This window comes from Biomphalaria glabrata, chromosome 16 (assembly GCF_947242115.1).
Source record: "Biomphalaria glabrata chromosome 16, xgBioGlab47.1, whole genome shotgun sequence".
NCBI classification, from domain to species: Eukaryota; Metazoa; Mollusca; class Gastropoda; family Planorbidae; genus Biomphalaria; species Biomphalaria glabrata.
The window spans coordinates 30,592,466-30,608,890 of record NC_074726.1 but is presented as its reverse complement, the minus strand read 5'-3'; the positions used below and the strand labels follow the sequence as shown (position 1 = coordinate 30,608,890).

The following is a 16,425-nucleotide window of genomic DNA, read 5'->3' as shown; positions in this document are numbered from 1 at the left end:
TTTGTTCTTAATGCATTGAAAATTTATTACTAATGTCTTGATGATCGTAAAGTTTGAATAATTTCTGAACAATGTTGTAGTAGATATTTGTTTTTAATTTAAATTTTTTTTTTTTTTTTTTTTTTTAAAGGAAACCTCAGAATTTGCGCTATTCAGTTTTAGCTTTATCATCATAGGAATCCTTGGGCCTTAGGCCTCTTTTCTTTGCCTCTTTTTTGGGCTTTATATGCCTCTTTTATGGGCCATCTTGCCTCTTTTGTGGGCTTTTTTTTTTTTTTTTTTTTTTTTTTTTTATATGTTTTTATTTGTATGTTACCATAATTCACAAGTATTAAATCATAAACAATTGAAAAGTGATTAACCTAAAAATATAATAACAGTAATAGAAATATTATTTAAATTTAGCAAGGGAGACCACGACTACTGTGCATAGACGTCAAAACATGCAATTAAGGAATTTGATGTTTGTAAATTAATATAAACTAATTAATCAACTCATATCCAAATTTAAAAAATTGAATATTTTAACATGATTAAACTGGCATTTTACATATTCGAACATCAAAAACTTAAATCGTATTGTAAATAGCATGCTCATTTTTTAAGTAGAAAATTCACAATAAGAATCAGTGTTATAATTAAATTACCGGAAATACTATTACAATGAAGCACAATTAAGAAATACCCCTAGCTTTTTAATTTTACCTCCCCTTATGCTCTGTGAGCTAAGAATACATCTAGGAATATCTAGATCAGTGTTTCCCAAAGTGGGGTACGCGTACCCCCAGGGGTAGGGAAGAGTTTGAAAGGGAGTAGGTGTTGCACATTGCTAACTATGCTGATAAAAAAATAATACCCATTTAGTTTATAAGCTAAAAAATAGGTATCAGGGTTATTAATTTTTATTATGTAAGTTTTTACAAACTCAAATAAGGTGCTATTTTACATTCTAAGACGAATTTCTTCAAGTCCAGGAAATGGCTAAGGGATAGTCCAACTTCCGGCGACATGCCTACTTCTTCAAAGTAAAAAGTACTAGAAACGGTGTTTCCAATTTCGTTTAGAATGTATTTCATGTTTCTTTAAAGAATGCAAAAAAAAAAAAAAACAACAACAACAATAACAAACAAACAACAAAACAACAACTCACTAATTGAATACTAACTTGTGACAGAGTAATTATTATTTTGTGTATGTAGGCATAAAAATTGATTATTATTAAAATAAATCCTTTTTTTTGGAATGGGTGGCGGGGGGGGGGGCGGGGGGGGGGGCGCGAAGGGTGCTCAACGTTACAAAAAATTCTAGAAGGGGTACTCATAGATCGAAAGTTTGGGAAACACTGATCTAGATCATCGTTATTGCTCTAATGGGCACCTTACATAAGTTGAGGAAGCAACTCTAATGGATAGAGAGAGAGAGAGTGAGAGAAAAAGAGAAAGATATATAGAGAGAGAGAAAGAAAGAAAGAGAGATAAAGAGGAAGAGAAAGAGAGCAAGAGAGAGAAAGAGTGAAAGAGAGAGAGAGAAGTAGAAAAAGAGAGAGAGAGAGAAGTAGAAAAAGAGAGAGAGAGAGAAAGAGAGAGAGAGAGAGAGAGAGAAAGAAAGAGAGAGAAAGAGAGAAAGAAAGAGAGAGAAAGAGTGAAAGAGAGAGAGAGAGAAACAGAGAGAGAAAGAAAGAGAGAGAAAGAGGGAGAGAAAGAGAGCAAGAGAGAGAAAGAGTGAAAGAGAGAGAGAGAAACAGAGAGAGAGAGAGAAAGAAAGAGAGAGAGAGAGAAAGAGAGAGAAAAAGAGAGAGAGAAAGAGAGCAAGAGAGAGAGAAAGAGAGCAAGAGAGAGAAAGAGTGAAAGAGAGAGAGAGAAAGAGTGAAAGAGAGAGAAAGAGTGAAAGAGAGAGAGAAAGCGTGAAAGAGAAAGAGAGAGAGAGAAAGAGTGAAAGAGAGAGAAAGAGAGCAAGAGAGAAAAAGTGAAAGAGAGAGAGAAAGAGTGAAAGAGCAAGAGAAAGAGTGAAAAAGAGAGAGAAAGAGTGAAAGAGAGAGAAAGAGTGAAAGAGAGAGGGAGAAAGAGTGAAAGAGAGAGAGAGAAAGAGTGAAAGAGAGAGAAAGTTGTGTATTGGAGAGTGTAAGAGTATGTGTATGATAGTGAAGTAGAAAGAGATTCAAAGAGATTGAAGAAGTGAAAGAGACAGACTCAGAGGAGCTAATGGCTATACGTTTGTTATCTCAGCAATGTTAAACTCAGCTCACACTTACCTCGGTAGTATCTGATACAGCAACTCTTCTGATTTCTTCTTCTCTTCTCTCAACTCTACTGTTTTATCTTCTACCATTTTCTCCAGATTGTTGGCATACAGCTCCATACGTCGCATCAAATTATCCAGGAAGTTGCCAGTTTCTCCCAGTGACCTGAAAACACAGACAATATCTTTCCTGGTCTTCATCAGCTTGACATTGAATACATTAGAGCTTCGGGTAGGATGGCCTCGTTAGCCTTGGCTGGCTAGCAACCCAGGAGAAAGAAAACTTTGATGCCTTGCAAGTCTACCCAAACAAGGGAAAAGTTTCGGGAATCAACCCCAAGGAAAAATCAGGTGCCGTCATCCTTAAGGCAGCTTTCAGCACACAGTGCCACAACCTGACAGAAAGTGTGATGCTGCTGATTTCAGACTGCTTGCTGTTCCCTTTGGATAGATCAGCAGCGTCATAGGTGGGAACTGCTGTGTTGGCGACATTGTTCCGACCTAGCTAATGCCCAGGCATTCCTCTCTTTTCCTTGAGATAATTCATAGTCCTTCCTAAAGGAGGCCTTAGAATTCAGCGGTTCTCAACCTTTTAAGCTCGGCGACCCCTTTTTACAAACCCCCACTCTGCCACACATACAGCAATAGAAGAATAGACAATAACAATCAATATTTTCGATGGTCTTAGGCGACTCCTGGCAAATCGTCATTCGACCCCCCAAGAGGGTCGCGACCCACAGGTTGAGAACCCCTGCCTTAAATACAGACATTGAAGAATTAGAAAAATAAACAGCAATGTATTTAGTGAGATACTTACGATGCTATTCTCCTAATGTAAGATTTCACAGTCTGGGCATTGGGTCTTTCTTTGGGATTCTCAGATCAGCATTTCTCCATCAAAGTTTTCATGTCCACCATCTTGACAGGCACGTCCACCACTGGCCTGAACGGAGTGTTGGTCATTTGTCGGACCTTCTCCAAAATTTCTAATTAATAAATTTTAAGAAAGATTGTTCGGATGAAAAAATATTAGACCATGTTATCACACTAAGTGTCAACAGAACTTGGAAGCGAAACTACACTTATGGCGAGTTCTTATTAGATAGGATTATAGGTTCTTATTAGATAGGATTATAGGTTCGTTTAGATAGGATTATAGGTTCGTTTAGATAGGATTATAGGTTCGTTTAGATAGGATTATAGGTTCGTTTAGATAGGATTATAGGTTTAGATAGGATTATAGGTTCGTTTAGATAGGATTATAGGTTCGTTTAGATAGGATTATAGGTTCGTTTAGATAGGATTATATGTTCGTTTAGATAGGATTATATGTTCGTTTAGATAGGATTATAGGTTCGTTTAGATAGGATTATAGGTTCGTTTAGATAGGATTATAAGTTCGTTTAGATAGGATTATAGGTTCATTTAGATAGGATTATAGGTTCGTTTAGATAGGATTATATGTTCGTTTTGATAGGATTATAGGTTCTTATTAGATAGGATTATAGGTTCTTATTAGATAGGATTATAGGTTCTTATTAGATAGGATTATAGGTTCGTTTAAATAGGATTATAGGTTCGTCTAGATTTGCAAGTCAGACTTTGCCGATCTATAAAGCAGATGATGTTAAGGTCATCCGTTTATTTGGTCAACGGTTAACGAGCACAATGACCAAGCACCTTTATTTTCCCCACCAAAAGGCAGGTACCCATAAGAGCTGGGTGGACTCGGGGGCACTCTAAAAATCCCGAAATTCGAAATCCCAGACTTCACCGAGATTCAAACCCAGGACCCCAGGTTCGGAAGCCAAGCGCTTGAAAACTCAACCACAGCGCCCCCTTCCCTGTTTCGATATGTGCTGATCTAAATTTAAAATACAACCACACTTATGGCGAGTTCTTATCAGAAAGGATTTTAAGATTTTGTCTATTTTTCGGAATCGGAAATGCTTGCAAGTTCTTATTGTACTGTAACTATAATAAGACATCTGAATTAGTTTAAGTTTTAGTCTCGAGGCTATCTCAAGCTAGCAGCAAAGACCTGGTTCAAATGTTCAGTCAAGCCTTGGTTCAAATGTTCAGTCAAGCCCTGGTTCAAATGTTCAGTCAAGCCCTGGTTCAAATGTTCAGCCAAGCCCTGGTTCAAATGTTCAGTCAAGCCCTGGTTCAAATGTTCAGTCAAGGCCTGGTTCAAATGTTCAGTCAAGACCTGGTTCAAATGTTCAGTCAAGCCCTGGTTCAAATGTTCAGTCAAGCCCTGGTTCAAATGTTCAGTCAAGGCCTGGTTCAAATGTTCAGCCAAGACCTGGTTCAAATGTTCAGTCAAGCCCTGGTTCAAATGTTCAAGTCCAAGTCCTGTTAAAAAATGTTCAGTCAAGCTTTGGTTCAAATGATCATCCTATAACTTGTTCAAATGTCCAGTCAAAAAGAAAAAGAAAAAAAATGTCCAACCTTCTAGCGACAGATAGAGAAACTCATTGCCATAGGGACAGTCTCTTGTGATGACCTCTGCCATGATGATAGCGAAACTGTAGATATCTGCTTCCGGTTGACCTCGTCTGTCCCCAGAGCGTAGAATTTCAGGCGCTTTCCACAGACAAGCTGGAAAAGGAACAAACGAACAATCAAAACAAAATAAAACAAAAAAAAAACAACTACAAAAATAAAATTTGAAATCCGCCTCACCGTGCAAGAGATTTTCTAGAGGCCTACATAGTCAAGTAAAATGGTAAAGAAAGACTGACACTAATCTATGAGTTTAGTCTCTTACTGGATGTGTTTATCTTGTGGCGATGACTTGCGAGAAAGTTTATGAGAGACATGACCAAATTATTCAGCTGTCTGTTCACCATAATGACATTGTATAGAAACAGCCCAAAGGCCTTTTATTTGCGTAGTGGGACATTGCGATAGCAACAAAATAAACTCAGAACAACATAAAGCTTCAGTGAAGACAAAATCCTAACAGTTAGTTACATATATCTGCAGCTATTTTTTTTACAAATATTTCACTCCTATTGTTTTATTTTCATGTAAATTACGTAAACTTTATTTTATGTCACAATTTTATGTATGTTTTGTTTAAATCGCCCCTGCCCCATCACAGCACGGAAACATCATACACTGCATGAAGAAGATTCTGTGCTAATAGTATATGATATTACGTAATTGTTGGTTGTTTATGTTTTGTGCGAAAGCAAAAGTATTCAAAGCATACAAAAGTGGGAAAGATCCATATCTCGTTATGCTCGAGTATAGAAATACTCCGATAAGTGGACTGCCGTATTCACCATCACAACTGCTGACGAGTAGAAGACTCAGGGACATCATTCCAACTGATCCCAAACTATTGAAACCATCGGTAGCTCAAAATGCAGAGACATTACTCAACGAACGACTGATGAAAAGCAAAGTGAAATACGATGCAAAAGCAAGACTACCTAAAGATTATTCTGTCGGAGAGTTCGTCTAGGTCAAACATGGCAGAAAGCAGTTGTCATACAAAAACATTCAGCACCCAGATCTTACATCTTAAAGATGGAAAAACATACAGAAGAAATCAACGCTTTTTGAATAAGAGTTTCGATGAAGACATCTCTGGGTACTATGATACCGATGAAGACAATGAACTGCAAACTGTTGGAACAAACGAAACAGACAGTTATAGATCAACGTCTAGAGAACTTGTTGTGCCAGTCAAGACAACCAGAAGCGGACGAATTGCTAAAGTTCCTAGTAGATATCTCTCTTAAGAACTTTAAAAGGAAGGATGTGATAATAACTTCAAAAGGAAGGATGCGCTAATATTATATGATATTACGTCAATGTTTGTTGTTTATGTTTTGTGCGAAAGCAAAAGGATTAGATGGAAATAAATAGAGATTTTCCATTGGATCGAGGAAAGATAAATAGAGGGGTAATAACTCGAAATCCAAACCCGAATAATGGACTATTCTAGCATTATTAAGAATAACTTTTGGATCTGTTATACTCGATTCTGTAAATTTTGCTTCAAGGTTAATTAGTGTAGCCATAAAATACTCGCCATTTAGATCTATTATTTGTAAAGGTAACAAGATACCAGGAATTTGCTGTATATCATGCAGTTTTATTCTTGGCAACAAAGTTTAAAATGTAAAACTAACTTTAAAAAAAACTTTGATCTCTGTGGGAAAAAATATTTTTAAAATGTCAACAAGTCAACGTACTGTTAGACCTAGATCTAGGTTTAGTCTTTGTTATAAATATAATCCATAAATGTTCACACAAAAAAAAGACACCCGTTGACACTATTTGTCAATCAAATATATTAATTTATGTATTTACAAATAAATTTCGGACACCCATTTGGGTCCCCCCCCTCCCACCTTAGGTACGCCACTGTATTATAACACCTAGGTATTTAGCGTTTTTAGTCTGTGTTAATGGTTAGCCACGAATAAGATAAGTGGAATTTATTTGTTTTAGTTTTTTTTTGTTACTTTTAATAACTGACATTTTTCTGGGTGGAAAGACATGCTACATATAAAGTTAGGCTAGGTACATTAATCTAATAGTGGATTATCATAAATCAGTGATTCCCAAATTGGTCTATATAGACCCCCAGGGGTCTACGAAGACTTCCGAAGGGTCTACGAAAATGAAACAAATAAATTGAGAGTCTATGAGATGTCCACGGGGATCTACGATGATAGATTTTATTTAAGCAGGTCGTGACTTTAATTTTCAGATCCATTCATGCAATTATTTCATACACTAATATATGATTTGTACCTTAGTTAATCCTTTAAATATTTATCCTGATAATGAAACAAAACAAAAACAGATTTCAATACTGATTTAAATAGCTTAATTTTGTCTTCATGTAAATAATGTTTAACAAACATAAAAAGTGGGATCCATTCTTTCTTTGTAAAACAAGAGGTTGCCTAAATGACTTTTTATGACAACATGAAACTAATTACACTGCATGATCATTTGAGACGATGCGCCCTGATAAAAAGATACAGCTTTGAAAAACTTTCGATCTCTCAAAGATAAAGTTCAGAATAGACCGACACAATCTCTCTTCAACATGATATAGCGAAAATGGTTGTTTTATGAGCGTCTTACGATATCTTTACTTATAGCCAAATATGGAAAACACTATAGATAAAACATTGATTTTACCAGCCGTTGAAGTAGTCTAAACAACAATACATTTCAATGACACATCGGTGGAATGAGTTGTAACATTAAAAGCTTCTTATGTAATTGTTTGCAAACGACATATACAGTTTGGGATCAGCGGCGGGGCAGGCTGTGACAGGGTGTAGTGCTGTGTGCTTGTCACAGTCTTAGTTGACATTGCATGATCTAAAGTTCACGTCATGTTAAGAGTTTAAAAGACACGTGGAATTCCTGATGTAGAAAACAGGAAGTAGAATGAAAAGTTGACTTTGAGTTCAGTCAAGTCAAGTCAGTAAGGTCTTGCTCCCGGTACAGGAAGGTTGGACGTTTCTTCCTGGACTGGTGTATATATATACATATAGCATGAAAGTCGATGGACTAGTCATTGTTGATTAATAATATTTGAGAGTTGATTTCATAATGTGCTTATTGGATATTAAGGTATTGTTCGTATTTCGATGGATATCTATAGTTGAAGCTCCAGTGTCACTAGTAGTAATTGTTCTTATTGTTACCCGCTGAGATGCGGACGTGATTGATACTTTTGATACCGCTGTTATGCGGATAGGATTATTATTTCTTGACTTGTAGCACTAACAAGGAGTGCAGTATATTATTATTATTTTAGTAAAATAAACTTCATGTTGTCTGCTGAACGGACTTGAGTCAGTCGTATAGTGTTTGTCTCGTCACGTGTCTAGAGTACTTCAGGAAGTAAGAACTCAGTATTATACCATTCAACGTTCATTGACAGTGCTGCATTCTGCCTAAGGGTCGCCGGCTCCCTGTTTTTCCTCAGGGTTGACCGACAAAACCTTTCCCATGTTTGGGTATAGTTGCAAGGCAGCAGAGTTTTGAGTTCAGTTTTCTTTCTGCTAGGTGGGTTGCAAGACAAGGTTAATGAGTCCCTCCTGCCCTAAGTTTACTGGTTTAGGCACCATTTATTTGCCGTCGCCCCTTCTGTTAGTGAAAACAGTTCCGCGGACCCAATATTTGAGCTAGACTTGAAAGATCAAGAAATACACGAGAAGCTGCTCTTTGAGAAAACTTTTATATATATGTAGTTCGTCCATCGTGGTTCGATGATGACCAGTTTGTCATCCAGGGGGGGCTGAGGGCTTTGCACTGGGGTTTTATGCCTCCTCATGTGGCTGGTGAGACCTATGTGAGCCCGGAATGTTCGGCCGCACACTGGGCAGGTTATTCCAGCTGGAGCTAGTGTCGTTTGTCTTGCTTTTCTTTTCTTTACAATGATACTGAAGTCAAACTAATACATTATTTAATATTGTTATAACCCTAGTGGCGGACTGAAAGGGTTAATTTGTGTGCGGCCTATTGACACACATGATTCAGGCCAATCACACAGGTCGAGGGCTGTTGAACAAGGGACATTACTGCTAGTTCACGCAATTATGACCCATGTTGTGGTCAAGTGATCGAGAGCCTTCGCGGACTAGCGACAGTGTGTAACAACAGGCAGCTGAGTCCAGGACAGCAAGCAGTAAGGACTGCGTGCTACAAAAGTGAGTCCTTGAAAATGTAGCTGTACGAGTCTAGAGGTAGACAGAGAAAGACTTGTAGTGTTTAGTAGGCAGTTCTATTGTACAAGAAAGCATTTGAATTTGATGTGGCCAATTGTGTTGTATTGGCTTGTCATGCAATTGTAAATAAACCGCCACCTTGTTTATTGAAGCTCTTGTTGTCAAGTTCTTGTGTTAGATGTGCTGTGTTGTGTTTAGCAGTGTTTGCAGAAGGCCTGCTAGAGAAGAACGCAACAATATTTAATGTTTGAAGGACTACTTCATATAAAAGCAATGTTATATGAAACATAATAACCGTAGCAACTGATTATGAACCTGCAGAAAGAAAAAAAAAAACAAACCAAAAGTAACAAAACATTTCCAGTGTGTTTGGTGATTCCAGTAATATATATTGTAATTTTAATTTTAATTTTATCAATAAAAAAAGATAGATCTCTCTAGCTTAAAATGTAGCTTTAAATTACTTTTACAAAGGAGTTGGTGAGTTTGCTAAAATGCATTATAAAAGTTAAGCAGGGGGTCTACCGTAAACAGAAAACATGGCAAGGTGTCTACGAGACTAAAAAGTGTGGGAACCACTGCAGTACAAATGAATGGGGTAACTATACATCAACACTGTATCAATACAAAACAATTTGTAGTATCAAGGGCGATTACTAGACAGTTTAGGACTGTAATGCTAACTACGGTAATCAAAAGAACAAAATTATAAAAACATTTCAAATAAAACATTTGGTAACAAAATAGGTCGAAGTACAAGCAATCAGTTGATTGTCTCTAGGATCGATGTTAGCTGTATGTACTGTATTTTCAATTTTGTTTAATGCTTTGAAATATGAAATAAAAAACTACTTGCTAATTTAGTTGTAATTAAAAATAATGCTGAGTTTGCATAGTGTCTGCTTCATATTGAAAATATAATAATTAATACATCTGTTCAGCAATCATCTCACAAATGCTCTAGACATTTCTCAATACGATAATTGAATATTTAATTGTTGAATACACGAGCATGCTTATTTCCTAATTATACGATTATCACTGGAACATAGAAATTAATAAATAATGTTTGAAGTAGAATAAAAACACACAAAATGTACCTAAAGGAGATTTTGTCATTAGTATTTTATCTATGTGAATTTTAACAGTGCATATAGAGTGCAAAATATAAAATAATGCTTCAGAGAGAGAGAGAGAGAGAGAGAGAGAGAGTGAGAGATTGAGAGCGAGAGAAAACGTGAAAGGCAGATGTAAAGAGATGGAGAGAGAGACAAATAGAAAGAGAAAAAGTGAGAGAGATGGAGAAAGAGAAATAGATGGAGAGAGAAATGAAGAGAGAGACAGAGATGGAGAGAGCGAGAGAAAGTGAGACAGACATGAAGAGAGATGGAATCTAGGAAATTTGGGCACTGGATATTTAGGCACCCGGAAATTTAGGCACCGGATAATTAGGCACTTTTTGGCAAGGATGAAAATTAGGCACTAGAAAATTAGGCACTCCACAAATAGAGTGAACAACCAACAGGCGTATGATGTAATAACTGTTTAATTCACAACGGGAGCAGTCAAGTCTCATTCACTATCATGTACTATGTTACCTCTGTGAAAGCCTAGCCTCAACTGTCTGTTTAATCTAGCTAAGCTACAGTCTCACTTTCAATTAATGTCGACACAATTACGCGTTCACTATCAGTCACCTAAAGTGCGTATTATTCGCCTTCATGTCTGGAACCAAGAACTCGCTAGTAATTTGACGCGTACAGAAACACGCAACCCATTTGTTGAACAGTACAAGTTATACAGACGCAGATAAGACATTACATCTCTACAAGATGGAGAGAGAGAGAGACAGAAAGAGAGAAAGTGAGAGAGAGATGAAAAGAGAGAAAGAGAGATGTGGGAGAGAATGAGAGAAGGAGAGAGAGAAAGAAATTGAGAGATGAAGAGAAAGACAGAGAAAGTTAAAAGTTTTTTAAAAACAAAATAAAAATAACATTCTTATAAAAGATCTATACGTCTTACTTTTTAACTTGTAATGAATGAAAATACAGATGACTGGACAAGATGTAGATTTAAAACTATACTTTTATTCACTTCCAAACTGCGTTTCATATATAAAGTCTATATGGCTCCTTTTGTCTCGGAAGACAATGGATGCCCCCAGGTGATTCAATGACATTGGATTCGCCTTGAGACGGGGCAGAATCTGGTGTGACTGATCAAGCCAATTCTGGAGCGGCAGAGTTTGCCACAGTTCGTGCATGTATATTCATCTGTCCTAGGGCTAGCTGACAGGGCAGCTTTCTTTTTCTTTCTCCTGACTGATGCAGCTTCGTTTCTTTTGCACTCGGCGAAGTTCGTACCAGCACGTACAGTCTGTCTCCATGCTGTCCGGTCTTGGGCTATTTCTTCCCACATACTTTATTCGAGGCCCGTGGTTCTAATGTCTAGCTTACAGACATCTCTGTCTGTTAGTCTTGGGCGGCCCTTGGGTCTGACTCCCTCTACAAGCTCAGGGTATAGGATGTCTTTAGGTATTCTTGCATCTGGCATGCGAGTGACATGACCTAGCAAGCGTAGTCTTCTCTATGTAAGAAGAGCATAGATGCTGTGTATGTTGGCCCGTTTCAAAACTTCCTGGTTGGTAACACGATCCCTCCAGGAGATGCACATTAAGCGTCACAGGCAGCGTAGGTGGAAGCTATTTAATCTGTGTTCTTGACGCATGTCAGTTGCTCAACTCTCACTGCCATAAAGAAGTATGCCCAGAACGCAGGCATTGTAGACAATTTTTCCACACGCGCTTGGAGAGTTTTGCCATTGCTGCAGAAACCTTTCCTATTCTTTTTGTCAGCTCTGTGTCTAAATCTAGGTTGATGGCTATTGTTGTTCCCAAGTATGTGAATTCCTGAACTACTGTAAGTGTGTGATTTCCAATAAGTATCGCTGGTATTTCTGTGACATCTTGTGCCAGGATTTCGGTCTTGGAGAGGCTTATTGTAAGGGTTTTATATAATAAACACATGAAATCGTCTTCCGCTTCCGACTTGATTTTCTTATTTCAGCCTAGCTTCATCCTTCATTCACCACTTTGTATCCCCACCATCTGCAATAGTCTGACTCATGACTACTCATGATTACATCAGAATCTTTTCAGCCGATACAAACACGCACACACACGCTTGAACTTTACGATACTACTACACATACTAAGTACTAACCATATTTATACGGCTGAGTGGTGACATCCTCTATGAAGCTAGAGTACAGGGTAGGTAGTCCAAAGTCCGACAACTTGACTGAGAATCTGTTGTCCACAAGACATGTCTCACTGGTCAAACGTCCGTGACATTTGATGGGGCTTTTGTGGAGAAAACACAGACCCTGAAAGTGTAAACACAAAACTGAGTTTTTTCTTGAGTAAAGAACACAGTGCAGCAGCCCTCTCAAAACTTAAAATGATATTGAAAGACAAAGACATAGCCCTTGGCACCAAAATCAGACTGATGCTCTCCCTTGTCTTGGCCACATTTTTAAATGCTTGCGAGTCTTGGACGCCGACTGCAGAGCTAGAGAGGAGGATCCTAGCAATGGAATTGAGATGCTGCAGAAGCATCCTAGGTATCACATTCAAAGACCAAACCAAGAGATTAGAGACAGGGTTACTGCTGCGATCGGACCCCACAATGACCTGGTAACTATCGTAAAAAAACAGAAGATTAAAATCTATGGCCATATTACAAGATCTTCGGGCTCGCAAAGCCCTTCCTTCAGGGAACAGTACCAGGAAAAAGAAGAAGAGGCAGGCAGAGAAAGCGATTGGAGGACAACATAATGGAATGGAATTTAAAAAAAAAATAAAAAATAAAAAATTAAAAAATTAAAAAAAAAAAAATTTCAAATAAAAATTAAAAAAAAAAAATATTTAAAAAAAAATATTTAAAAAAAAAAATATTAAAAAAAAAAAAATTTCAAAAAAAAAAATCTCAAAAAATAAAAAATAAAAAAAAAAAAAATATTTAAAAAAAAAATTTCAAAAAAAAAAAATCTCAAAAAATAAAAAATTAAAAAAAAAAAAATATTTAAAAAAAAAATCTCAAAAAATAAAAAATTAAAAAAAAAAAAAATATTTAAAAAAAAAAAAAATATAAAAAAAAAAAAATTTCAAAAAAAAAAATCTCAAAAAATAAAAAATTAAAAAAAAAAAAAAAATCTCAAAAAAAATTTAAAAATAAAAAAATCTCAAAAAAATTTAAGAAGAAGAGGCAGGCAGTGAAAGCGATTGGAGGACAACATAATAGAATGCCATTGAAAGAGGTTCTAATTATGGCAAAAGACAAGACAAGAGTCAAGACGGTCGACGAGTCTTGCATGGTGCACCAACGGTCCAAAAGACTAAGGGATAGATAAAGAATAATTGTATCGATCTGTAAGCAAATGTTATGATGTGTTGTAGATAGAACTTTAGAACTACCTAAACGAAAAGCTTCTGTATTGTTATGCTAGATAGTTGAATGTACACAAACTTGACATAAGAACATTTAAGATCATAACAACTTAAATCAGCCATCTCGGCTACTAGAGTAGTGTCCCCTAATGCACGGGCACAACTCTTCCTACTCTATACAGTATCCCTAAAAGGGGGGTAATAGACACTATTATGTGAGTTACTGAAAGGGGCATAACATTCCATCAACATGTATAGAAGCCTGGACTGCGATGTCACGTGATACACATCACCTCTCCCTCAGACATGAAGTCAAGTTCCACTTCCAGACCTTGTGGTCTATAGGGCAGATAATGTAAACGTCACCTGTTTCTGTGGCCTACGGTTAACAAGGGTGTCATTTGGCCAGCACAACGACCAACCGCATTCACTTTTCCCAAACTAATGTTAGGTACCCATTAGAGCTGGGTGGACTCTAGGGCGCCCAAAGATCCCAAAATTAAAAATAGTTTGAAAATATCTTATAAATATAGCTATAATCTTCGTAAGACAGAAAGGAGCGGTCCTAGTTGGTCCAAAACACGAAATGTTTAGGTATTGTTAGACACTTAGTTTAGTTTAGGCACGCTCTGTAGTAGACAGAATTTGAACGCGACATAATGACGACATAGGCATAGGTTTAGAGATTATTTTTGTAAACTTTTACGACAGTTATTGCTAGGCTCTTGAAGGATTAACATCGTATTAGTGACTGACTCGACTGTGGCCCATTCTGTATTAAAGTTACAGGGCCTGTCCTACAGATTGCGGGCCCTATGCGAAACTGATTGCGCGGGGCCCAGTCTGGGTAGGGATAAGGATAATAAGGGAAAATGAAGATTTTGTATTAGAAAATAAATTCGTCTTTGCATTTTATTCATACTTTACTACGTACAAAATCTCGGTCAAATAATTAACTTTACGAGCCATCTACTTACTTAGACTTAGGCCCTCCCGCGCCTTTCGGCGCATAGGGCCGCAATGTCTGAAGCCTCCTCCCACTGCTCTGAGGTCCTCCACAAGGGTGTGGCGCCAAGTTATACGAGGACGTCCCTGTTTGCGCTTTCCTCATATTGTCCTCCACGTCGTTGCAACTCTTGGTATGCCTATTTCATTTAATACTGCATTCCTCATTCATCTTCGGACTGAACTAAATTGCGATCCCAAATAATTTGTTTTGCAAGAGAAGATAACCAAGTAGCAAAATCGACCTCCCCTTCCTGTATAGGTGAATTTATTGTGTACAATTTTCTTGATCTATATCAGTGTTTAAATTATGGCTACATATTTAGACCATAATTATTTCACGAAATCGATATTTTTATATTAACTAAAATTATATTCCTTATTTAAGCTGCTGTGGGTTGACTACTTCGCAACTTTCTAATATAACAAAATGTTAGTATTGGGGTACATTTGCCTTCAATTTTGGTTGGTTATCAATTAGCTGTTTATATGCTAATCTTGTCTCTTTTTCTGTCTCTTATGGTTTCAATAGTTATGTAGTATGTCTTTGCTATTAAATAATATTCTCATGGCCCATAAAAGAGGCATATAAAGCCCAAAAAAGAGGCAAAGAAAAGAGGCATAAGGCCCAAGGATTCCTATGATGATAAAGCTAAAACTGAATAGCACAAATTCTGAGGTTTCCTTTAAAAAAAAAAAAAAAATGTTAACTTGTCTATTGTTTTAAACAAGCTGCCAAAACTAAGAGTTAAAATAATACATAACTTTAACTTCATTATTGTTTCCGAATACAGGAATCTTGTTTGGGCTAGCTGGCTCAAATGTCTACATAATAATAAGATGTTTGATCCTAATCACTTAGAATTGACATTTAGAAAAATAATGGCTTTTAGGGTAGAGAATTATCTAGTTTGACTTTCATATACCTGTACAATGCTCAGGTAGTTTTCCAGAAATGGGGTGTTGGGGGATATCTGATATTGTGTTGATTGTTCTGGAGTAGAGGATACTTGTATCATTTTTCTGTCTTTAGTGGGTTCAATGGTTAGGATGGTTAGGTAGTATGTCTTTGATATTAAATAATATTTCTATTACTATTATTATATTTTTAGGTTAATCACTTTTCAATTGTATATGATTTAATAGTTGTGAATTATGAGAACTTACAAATTAAAAAAAAAAAAAAAAAAAGCCCACAAAAGAGGCAAGATGGCCCATAAAAGAGGCACATAGAGCCCAAAAAAAGAGGCAAAGAAAAGAGGCCTAAGGCCCAAAGGATTCCTATGATGATAAAGCTAAAATTGAATAGCGCAAATTCTGAGGTTTCCTTTTAAGAAAAAAAAAAAAAAAAGTCCAGTATGGGAGTGTAACGTATTATAAATGCAGTTTATTTTGTGAGCTAAAAATACTTTACGAACGTTGCCAAAAAAAAATAATAATTCCACCACCATTATCCGTATCGTGCATACTTGTGCAGTATACAAACACCTATACTATTTTAAATAAATAGTCTTGTAAACTGTTGCGATTTTTTTTAACACTGGTTTTCTTCTGTTGTTTTTATTTTGAGCATCAACATAACCTTATATGTCAAGAAACTTTTGTATCTAAATTTATTTTTTTTTTGTATTAAGTTTTAACAGACATGTTATCGCTTTACGAATGTTACAACAATAGTTCTCCACCACCATTGTCAACATTGTGCATGCTTGTGCAGTCTACAGACAGATTAAAATACTAAAGAGGGAAAGAGGGAAAAAGGAAAAAAAAATAATTAAAGGAAATAAATGTATGCACGACTCTAATTGACCCCTGTGACTAAAAGACAGCCACAGAGAAATTGTCGCAGAGCGGAAACTCCCGAGATACTGACTCGAGCAGACATGAAGTAGTTTTCCTGAATCTCAAGGGAGGAAATCAAAAATTGTCATATAAAGGGAGACAATAAAAGAAACAATATAAATGTTTAAATGCCTATGTACGTGTATGTATATATATGTATACACACGTTTCATTAAAACTAAT

At 36.6% G+C, this 16,425-nt stretch overlaps 2 protein-coding genes across 2 annotated transcripts in view; both read right to left on the bottom strand.

Moving 5' to 3' along the window:
• The window catches only part of LOC106078276 (atrial natriuretic peptide receptor 1-like), a 31,086-nt gene extending 28,702 nt beyond the window's left edge, over window positions 1-2,384 (bottom strand). Inside the window, exon 1 of the mRNA XM_013239122.2 lies at window positions 2,252-2,384. Within this exon, the coding sequence (XP_013094576.2) occupies window positions 2,252-2,367 (116 nt within the window). The 5' untranslated portion in view covers window positions 2,368-2,384. The remainder of the gene's footprint in view (window positions 1-2,251) is intronic.
• The window catches only part of LOC106080306 (atrial natriuretic peptide receptor 1-like), a 90,925-nt gene continuing 76,767 nt past the window's right edge, over window positions 2,268-16,425 (bottom strand). The window contains exons 16-19 of the mRNA XM_056013580.1: window positions 12,170-12,332; window positions 4,690-4,839; window positions 3,056-3,224; window positions 2,268-2,404 (exon numbers count right to left, since the gene is read on the bottom strand). Coding sequence (XP_055869555.1) covers window positions 3,121-3,224; window positions 4,690-4,839; window positions 12,170-12,332 — 417 coding nt within the window. The 3' untranslated portion in view covers window positions 2,268-2,404; window positions 3,056-3,120. The remainder of the gene's footprint in view (window positions 2,405-3,055; window positions 3,225-4,689; window positions 4,840-12,169; window positions 12,333-16,425) is intronic.